The following is a 9,756-nucleotide window of genomic DNA, read 5'->3' on the forward strand; positions in this document are numbered from 1 at the left end:
CCCAGACATCAGCATTTTCAAGATGCTCCCCAGCAGATTCTGATGCAGGTGATTATGTGACATACTTTGATAATAAAACATTTAGAGTACAATCAATTCTCTGCCCTGTTTCTTCTTGGAATTGCTTGTCATAACTCTAGAGAAATAAAAAGACTTGTAGATTATTCAGCGAGTAACCTAATTTGGACAAACCTACTAGCTCTTAGTAGCAATCAAAAAATCAATTAAATATTAAAACACAATGTGCCAGTTAAACACATACAAGTATTCATATATGGGATACCAAGAGGAAGAGATAGTCTTTGCTTGTTCTACAGGGGAAATATAATCTCTAACATTTATATAATAGCATTCTACTTCAAGTACATTTATAATGTTCTTACTGACTTTGAAAGTTTGTTTTAACCACAGGTCAACAGAAGAGATGGAATTAAGGGGACCGTTCCTTAGATCTGTTCCCTGCCTCACTTTGTGCAATTTATATATGTTCCCCAGCAGTCTTCTGAACCAGTAAGTCAGGCCTGCCCAGGAGCCTTCAGGAAGAGATCATCCCATGAGGACAAAACCTCATTCCTTAGACTTAGAGCAAAAACTGTGATTACAACATGTCTTTGACTCAAACTTATACCCCAGTCCAAATCCCAAATGGAGTCATCACATCTGACTCCTATGGAGAAGAAGGGTCTTTTGATTGAAAACAGAAGGGGTTGTTTTGCTAAGGGCTCTGAAAGACATTGTGGCCCAAGCAACCCTAGAGAAGTCCCACCTGTGTTAAGTGTCACTATAAAGCAGAGAGAAGCTTTAGAAGACAGTGACAGTTCAACCTACTGAGGACTCCAGGGAACTCGGTGGGGTTTTGGCCCTCAAGGACTGCAGTGCATCAGCAGCAGTGGGACCAGCAGGGAGCACAGCACTCAGCAGAAGAGGCAGCAGTGTTGGGCAGGCATGGCAGGACCCAGGGGAGGAGACGGGGTTCAATAGCAGAGGACTGATAGGGAAGCCCCCACCTCTGCCTACTGGACTTGATTCTGAGTACAAGTTGCATCATGCCAGGCCCTCCCTTAAATATTGGTGCTTCTATAGTGGGTTGGGATTCCGTATGCACAGGTGGGAACAAGATCCCACTGAGCATAGCTGTTACTGCCTCATTTCTTCCCCACTGCAGCCCTGTGAAGCAAATATTTTCCCCATGAAAAGACTGAGTCTTAAACGTGTGTATCTGTAATAATTGCCAGTTTATTCCTCTGGCTAAGAGATCCAGAGGTAATTTGAGGTTTACATTTCTTTTTCATAGTTCTTTCATCAAGAGTTTAGGTGCCCCCATTGCCCTCATAAGCTGGTTGCAAATTATTTGACTCTTACTTGTAAAAAAAATCCTTAGTTCTTTTTGTGTGTGAGACACGTGTTCATTAAAAAGTACATATAAGCAAAAAGAACAAAAAGAAGAAAACAAATAAAATTTCACACCACACAGAAATAAGCTTGGTTAAGTTTGTGATATATGGATGTATGTATACACACACGCACACACACAGTTTGGAATTTTATCCTACATATGTGAGCTGATATTAAATATGCTGCTTTGCCATAACCTGTTATGTTTTACTTTACAACATGGAATGAACATATTCCCATGCAAATATGTGAAAGTTTCCAATTAAAAAATAGACCTGGAAAATGGGTCAAAATCCAAAATCCAATGAGATGCTGGTACCAAGGAAACTACCTAAAACAAAATTTCATCAGATGATTAAAAGTAAAATGGAGGTCAAAGATACATCAGAAAATGCTAACAGAAAGAAAGCTGGGGCCAGATTTTAATATTAGGCAAAAATGAATTCAAGGCCTAAAGCACACAGGATAAGGACGGCTGCGTGAATGTCTTTGCTTCCAATGCATCATCACAAACTTGTTTCTTACTCTTCTTATCTCTTCCCTAAGCCTTTCAAGCTCATCTACTCCTCTTATCATTTCTTCAGGGTCCAAATGCCTAACGGGTGTGTCCTCTTTAAATCCCTGGCCAGGCTGATTCGGCCCTCCTCTGGGGTTTCCTTCTGCTTCCTGGCTTACACCTTCTTCGGAAGGTTGAGGAGTTCCTTCTGCCTCCTGTGGTACATCCTCCAAAGGGCGATCTTCCTCGGCCTTTGGCATGTTCTGTGGTTTTCCCTCATTTTCTTCACAAGACTTTTGCATATTGAGTATTTTTTATTTCCTTTTCGAATAAATTAATCCTAGAAAACAAGGAAACAAAACTACTAGATTCCAGGCAAACAGACCAGCAGTCAGAGTATGGGGTCCCATAGCGACTGGCCTTTTTTGAGTCAGTACCCTAATTGTCAAAAGTTTTCCAACTAGAGAAAGCTGGATCCTCAGGCTCAGAACTCCCCTGACTCCACCTCCCTTCCCGCCCCCTTTCGTTCCAGCTCCATCTTTCTCCTCCTGCTCCTGCCCACCATCTTCCCAGCAGGCCCTGCTACAAGCCTCTCCTAATACTGAAATGGGAGCAGTACGGAAGCAGTGAACCCTTCTCCCGCCTCTGGTCTCCAACACTCCCGCCCTTCAGACTTTCCCAAGCCCTCTCAACCTCCAGCCTCTCACCTGAGAGGGCTGGTCCAGTCTCTGGCCTCCCCTCCCCCTTCAGCGTCTCTTAAGCCTCCTCCTCCCCCGCCTCATTTCCGCTGCAGGCTCGGCACCGGCCTCTGGCACTTAATCCGGATGGGGAGGGGCTGCTGCGACCCCGGGATGTGCTTTGGTGTCACTCACACTTCCACCCCCACCCAAAGAGACCCGAAGCAATTGCACCTTTACAAAAACTGACCTGCAGGGATTCAGGGGATTTTCCTCTCTCTTCCCTCACCTCGATTTGTGTCGCGCCCAAAAAAACAAATATCCTGCAGACAGATGGGAGTGTTTGGTGAGCAGACTAGTACCTGGATCATGGGTCCCTTTCATGATTCTAGGCCGTGTTGGTGTAAAGTTTCCCATGTCCTCATCCTCGCCCTCCTTTTATGGCAACCCCGCCCTCCTCCGTGCCCACCGTTTTTCTGCAAGCAGGGAGTAGGAAAAGCAAGTTTCTTCCAAACAGTTTCTATGTCTCTCTGTCAGGACGCTTAATTAGCTACCCTTCTCTCTCTCCACCCGCCATCCCCCACCAAACAGCCCCAAATTTCCTACACAAAATGGGAGTTTGGCGGAACAGGAGTGGGGAAAGCAGTGCCGGCCCCGCTTGCTTTCTGCTCTCGGCCTCCTCGACCCCAGGGTCTCCAAGTCAGCGCCCACGTTTATACTAACCTGAAAGGATCTTGGGCACTTTTCTCCTCCAGCAATAAGGAGCTGCTACAGGGAAACAGGCCCTGGACTATAAGGACTTCTGCACACGTCGACTCCTGGTCACGTGAGAGTCGCGTCATCACTGAGCTCGAGTCCCCAGTTACCCCTCCCATTAACACTGCAGCCCGCCCGCTGCGTTCCCTCCACTTGATACTGTCAATCTTTTTTCGTATTTGCCAATCAGAGACAATAAACTGTTATCTTCGCCCTGGAGTATTTATTCGCCTTTCTCGGATTACCAGGAGGATCAGCCTTTTAGGGGTAATCGACCATTTCTCCTTCTTTGAGGAATCATCTCTTTCTCCTGCTCCCAATACTCCCACCTCCCCTCCTCCAAGACCCCTACAGTCCATCATTTCCCCTGGAATCCTATCCAGCATTGAAATGGGCAAAGGTGGTAGATCAGGAAGGGGGGGCTGGAAAAGAATCTAAGGTTGAAAGTGGAGGATTTGACTAATCCTCTTGAATAGTTTTCTGTTGTGTTCTATGTTTTCAGCAATCAGCATACTTTTTAAAATGGTATCAGAAAACGGATGCCTCATAAGCAATATGTAACACTTAGTATGAAGGACAAATTAGTTATATCAATGTGTAAGACTTTGGAAAAGTTTTCTAATGGCTGGAAATGAAATGACAGTATTCACAACATATTGATGTGTTAGAATTTTTAAAAATCTTACCAAACAGCACTTAAAAAATTGACTCCCAAATTAATGTGTGGAAGGAGGCACAGTTTTCTCTTGTTAGCAATTTTGTATAGGTAATCTACTACTCTTTCTATTTCTGGCAGAACTCAAATTATCAAGTGTTGGATGTCTGATCTTTTTCATTGATGACCACTGGTGGCATCCACTAAGGTTTCACTTGGAGGCTTCAGACAGACTTCCTCCCCATTTCCTCTGTAGGATTCAGTATCTTGTTAATCAGATAAGTCCACAGAAAAGCCTGCTTTCCAATGAGTAAAATTATTTTGGAACTCAAAGTAATATGTTTCTTGGAAAACATTTTGTTGTTGGGAAATAACTCGTATACTCATGAAACACTCAGAAAAGAGAGTTCTCTGTATCTCACCATCAGGCATGAGGCTTCTTTGCATGGCATTTTCATTCATTCATGGCACTCTTGAGATAGTCTGGTAGCATCCACTGTGTCCCATTAAAAGAACTATTTACATGAATAATTGTTATGATTAGAAAGCAAAGAGAACAACATTGCTGTAAAAAATAATATTAAACAGGAAACTGATATCCCTGCAACTCAGAATCCACTGGTACTTGAAATGATGGTGGTGCCTGGAGTGGCATTCTGGCCAATGGAGCCAGCTGGAGAGTCAGAAGAAGGCAGAGGGGGTCTTTTGTCTAGGGTGGTCACAGCAGGATACCTTAGCCAACAATAACACCCACCAGAGAAGAGAAAAGAACGTTGGAAAAAATAAACATTTTTTGGACTGAATGATTTATAGTTGAAGCATGACAAATTTCTGCCACACTTGAGGGATAAATGTTCTATTGTTTGAGAGAGAGCTTTTAATATAACTAGCAAATTATAAAGATTTAATCATTGCCTATCACCAAATGTTTCCACTCTTTTAAATGTAACCATTTAGTGAAGAACAACTCTGATCTTTTAAAAGAAAAATTATCAGCAGCAAAATGGACTTTGTGTGTGTGTACACTTCTATGAAGTTTAACCAATGTATAGATTTGTTTAACCACCACTGCAATCAGAATACAGTTCAATCACCCCGAGAAACTCCTGCATGCTGTCTCTTGTAGTCCTATTTGACTGCCTTCCCTAAACTCTATATTCCCCATTACTGCACTTTTGTCTTATTCAGAATATTATGTAAATGATTTCATTTTTCAATTTTTGTGCACTGGCTTCTTTTGGGACTGGCTTCTTTCACTCAGCATAATGCCCTGGACATCCATTTGAGTTGTTGCATGTGTCAATAGTTTATTCTCTTTTTTGCTGAGTAGTATTCTGTTATTTAGCTATTCCACAGTTTCCTTATTCATTCACCTGCTGAAGGACATTTGAGTTGTTCCCACCTCTAAGCATTTATGAAAAGAACTGCTGTAAACATTCATGTACAGATTTAGGCCATTATTGCTTCACTTCTGGACTTCCTGCCTCCAGCGCCTCCCTCTCTCCCTTTAATCCACCTTACACATTACCTTGTCCCTGCTTTCAACGGTCATTCTGCTCAGTGACCCTGGATGGTAACCCCACCACTCACCAAGTAAATCCTATACTCCTTATCTTGACATTCAGCCTCCATCAGAATTGAACCTCAGGACATGTTTCTAGCCTCATCATCTCCTTCTCTGTCCCATCCAAAATAAACCCTTACTTCATTGTCTACAGAAGCAGTGAGATCAAATTAAAAATTAAAGACTAATAATAATAAACAACCCTTAGTCACTGTGCCCAAGCATGCCTTATACTTCTCTCTTTGTCCTTGTTTGTCATTATCTTGTTCCTGATTGCCCTTCTCTTCCTCCTGGATCCTGGTGCTGCTCATTCTTAGAGGCCAAGACCTAATCACCCAGCCTCTGAAGCTGGAAGTGATCTCTCCCTCCTCTGACATTGCTACACATGAGATCTGCACCCTTCGTGTAACCCTTAACAAAGGTTACCTTGTACCTTTCTGTGTGTGTGTGTGTGTATGTGTGTGTGTGTGTGTTGGGGGTGGAGGGTATCTAACCAGGAAGATGGTCAGATGTGAGTTGAGGGTAGGGAGCAAGGATCAGGCTCCAGCTATTATGCTTCTTTAGTGGCTCTAGTAATGTTAAACAGTGGGTCTCAGAAATCTCAGGGTCTCAGAAAGAGCTGTTTGCCATTTGGCTCACAGACAAACTTCATTTTGCCTGCACAAAATTGAAGCAGAAGTTTTATTGTACTCTCCTTTACTTATTCTGCTTTACATATAGCCACAGCAATATTAATACCATGTTTATGGAGCTATTGGCAAAGGTTATTGACCTTGTCTTCCTAAATACTCACAGTAGAGATTAGTTAGCTCACCGGTACATATCTGACAAACAGCCAGGTGATAGAGGCCTTCACCTTCATCCTTGTTTCGGGGCAATTTCAGTGTGTCAACATAACATTCAGCTACCTTTGGAATTAAGTCAATCAGAGTAGATTTTAAATATAAGTAAATTTTTGAAAATAGCATTCTACTGAAGTAAAAACTATCTTTTTAAAAAGGAAAGAAAAAGGGGTACACATTAATTTTAACAATAAGGATATGAGTTCTGGAGAGTAGGAACCCTGAGCCTCTGAGCCAATCAATGTCCTGTTTTTGTGCACCAAGAGAGCACTACAGATAGTTCCAAAGTCCAAAGTCCTCCAGGTTATGTGAGAGGAGGAGAAAGCAGTCAGCATTTTACCATTTGAGTATCCAGAAAGCTCTTATATAAGACTATAGTATCCAGAATAGTGTTTTCTATGTTCCTTCCATAGTCTTGTGTTCTGATACTCTATATTTAGCAACTCCTCCTGCATTGCTTTTTCATTGCTGTTTCGAAGGTCATCCCATAGAACTTGAGCTGACCATTCTTATCTATCACTTCTTTAGCATGATCTGTATGGCTTGAAACATCACTCCTTACATGGCAAAATCTTCCCCAGATCCAAAGCTTTAGCTACCAGATCCTAAGGTGTGCACTCCAGCAGCCTCCATCTGAGATGATTTGCCCCTTCAGAATGAAAGCAGATTCAGCACATTCCATCACTTTGCACAACCAAGGGTAGCCCACCAATGTTTTGGTGCAACTGGTACACAGAGAGCCTGGGCTTATTTCTACTTAGATTGTTTGTGCTCCAGAAAGAAGAAACTCTTCTGCCATCCTCCGTCACCACATTCCCTGACATAACGGTATGTTTTTCAAGTTTGGCAACAATACATTTCACAATGTATCTGGATATTCTGCAAAATATCCAGAATAGTCATTGGCCACATTTAGGTAAGTGAATATAACTTGAAGCACAGCTTGTATGATACTTATGATCTTTTCCACATGATTCTGTACACTGCCTGAACTCACAGCTAAATACTGCATACATTGTAGATGATTGTGGCAAGAAGTTTCTAGTTATCCAGAACTTATGAATTGCTTATGAATTGCTATGAACCTAAAGTGCTGTGTCGTAACTACTGCCATTTCAAATGTCCCTGAGTGGGTTTGCTTAGACTTATTTTTCTGAGACAGAGTTTCACACTGTTTGCCCAAGCTGGAATGCAGTGGCATGATAACAACTCGCTGCAGCCTTAACCTGCTGGGCTCAAGCCATCCTCACGCTCGGCCTCCCAAAGTGCTGGAATCACAGGCCTGACCATCGTGCCTGACTGCTTAAACTTTTAATATGTAACAGCATGCTCAAGATCGACCTCAGCAAGATTTTTGAGATTGCTTTTCTTAAGGCTTGAGGTCTGCATCTATGTAGAGGATCATGCTGGGTTGGTGGAGAAGCACATCTCAGCTGGCCGGGCAACTCTTTCCTGTGGCAGAAGCACAGTTGTGGGGGAGAGTGTGCTGTTGCTGCAGATCAGGTGCTTTTAAAAATTCAGTTTATAATGCAAAGAAAGCTTTTGCTGACCTCTTGATTCTGCATTAGTTGCCAGTGCTACATGACTCTTTAGTCTCGGTATTTACCCATCCTAATACTTTCACCCTGTTTTGTTGGCTTTCTACTTTGTATCCCTCACTAGTCTCGAAGTGCCACAAGGACAAAAACTATATCTGGTTCAACTTCGTAAACCATTCCAACGTGGAAATGTCAAGTTGGTGGAAACAATTAAAATTTCCATTAATATGGGAATTGTTAAATAAATTATAGTGTGGAAATTTTTCAGATACAAAAAAGAGTAAAATTATGCACATATAGTGACGTGAAATTGTATTAAAGCTATATTTTTAGTGAGAAAAGTGGCAGAACACTATTTAGAGAATAGTTCCATGCATATATACATATAACACATACATATATATGTATGCAACTAGTTTAGGAAGTAGTTCCAATTTTTGATATAAATATGGAATTGTTTCATTTTTTTCTAGAAATTGCTGTCAATTGTGATCTGTCAAACCCCCCCTTTCTCACTAGATAATACATTTCTTTAATGACACATTCACTTATTTCCTCAACTATTAGGTCACTTTCATTCATTAAGAGTTTTATTTTGAGTTCTTAAGATTCAGTCTGTACCAAAGGCATCCAAATAGAAGGAAAAAGAAGTCTGGTCTATTTTTTAAATGTTTCATTTTGAAATAACTTTAGCTATAAGGAATGCCACAGTTTCCATATACCTTACACCCAACTTTGCCTAGTAATTATGATACATTTATAAAAACTAAGAAGTTACCATTTGTGCACTGCTATTAAATAAAAACGATTCATTCACCAGGTTTTCTACTAATGTCCTTTTTCTGTTCCAGGATTCAATTCAGGAAACAATGTTGCATTTAGCTAACATGCCTATTTAGTCTACCCTGTGCCTGTTTCTTGGTCTTTCCTTGTTTTTCATTACCTTGACACATTTTAAGAGTGAGGTATTTTGTAAAATGTTCCTCAGTTTGGGTTTTCTGATGTTTTCTTATGATTAGATTGGGATTTTTTATTTTGAGAAAGAATGCTACAGAGGTAAAGTGCCCTTTTCATCTAATGTCAGGATTATATGATATTAGAACGAGTTATCACTGGTGATGTTAACTTTGGTCATTTGGTTAAAGTTCTCTTCTGGGTTTCTCCACTTGTAAAGTTACTACTTTTCCCTTTTCATACTCTTATTTGTTAGAAGCTAGTTTCTAAATGTAGCCCATACTAAAAAGGTGGGGAGTTAAACTTTACCTCCTAGAGAGAGGAGTGTCAATGAATTTGTGAATATATGCTTGAAAACAACTACAGTAATCAATAAATATTTGGGGGCAGATAATTTAAAACTATGCAAATATACTATGAATTTTGCCTGTAGCAATTACTACTATGATGTGCTGATGGTGATTTTTTAAAATATCCCTCATTCCTTTTACATTTAATATTTCAAATTACCCTGTAAGAAGACTTTCCCATTCTCCCCCACCCTATTTATTTATTGATACAATTATTTGTTTCTGTCAGTATGACTCACGGATTTTTAAAAATTCTTTAGGCTATAATCCAATACTATCATTTGTTACTGCTATTGCTGTTCAAATTGTTCGAGCCTTGGCCATTGGGAGCTCTTTCAGGTGGGCTTGCTTTCATCCTTTTTCCATCTCCTTGCTTTCTGGCACTACAAGATGTACCAGGTTCATCTTTTTTCTTCCTTTTCCCAGCCCTGTGATCAGCCATTTCTCCAGGGAGTCTTGGTTACTTTAATTGGATAATCATATTTAGTAATTAAGATCTGGGCATTGATTGTGCTGGTTACTATTAGGG

General features: G+C 40.9%; 1 protein-coding gene across 2 annotated transcripts; it reads right to left on the reverse strand.

Moving 5' to 3' along the window:
- Positions 1-1,216: 1,216 nt before the first annotated feature.
- TCEAL8 (transcription elongation factor A like 8) lies at positions 1,217-3,413 on the reverse strand. Of its 2 annotated transcripts, XM_054473070.2 has the most exons (3): positions 3,292-3,413; positions 2,819-2,891; positions 1,217-2,231 (listed from the first exon to the last, which is right to left on the reverse strand). In XM_054473070.2, the coding sequence occupies exon 3, from the start codon at positions 2,191-2,193 to the stop codon at positions 1,840-1,842; it is 354 nt and encodes a 117-aa protein (XP_054329045.1). In that variant the 5' UTR covers positions 2,194-2,231; positions 2,819-2,891; positions 3,292-3,413; the 3' UTR covers positions 1,217-1,839. The 2 variants fall into 2 exon arrangements, with proteins under 2 accessions (XP_054329045.1, XP_054329046.1); XM_054473071.1 differs by lacking the exon at positions 2,819-2,891 and having other exon boundaries at positions 3,292-3,406.
- Between the last annotated feature and the right edge of the window lie 6,343 nt (positions 3,414-9,756).

The sequence above is a fragment of the Pongo pygmaeus genome, chromosome X (assembly GCF_028885625.2).
Source record: "Pongo pygmaeus isolate AG05252 chromosome X, NHGRI_mPonPyg2-v2.0_pri, whole genome shotgun sequence".
NCBI lineage: Eukaryota > Metazoa > Chordata > Mammalia > Primates > Hominidae > Pongo > Pongo pygmaeus.

Bases quoted from the DNA above. Each gene is read 5' to 3' on its own strand.
- TCEAL8 (XM_054473070.2), bottom strand. From the start codon at position 2,193: ATGCAAAAGTCTTGTGAAGAAAATGAGGGAAAACCACAGAACATGCCA.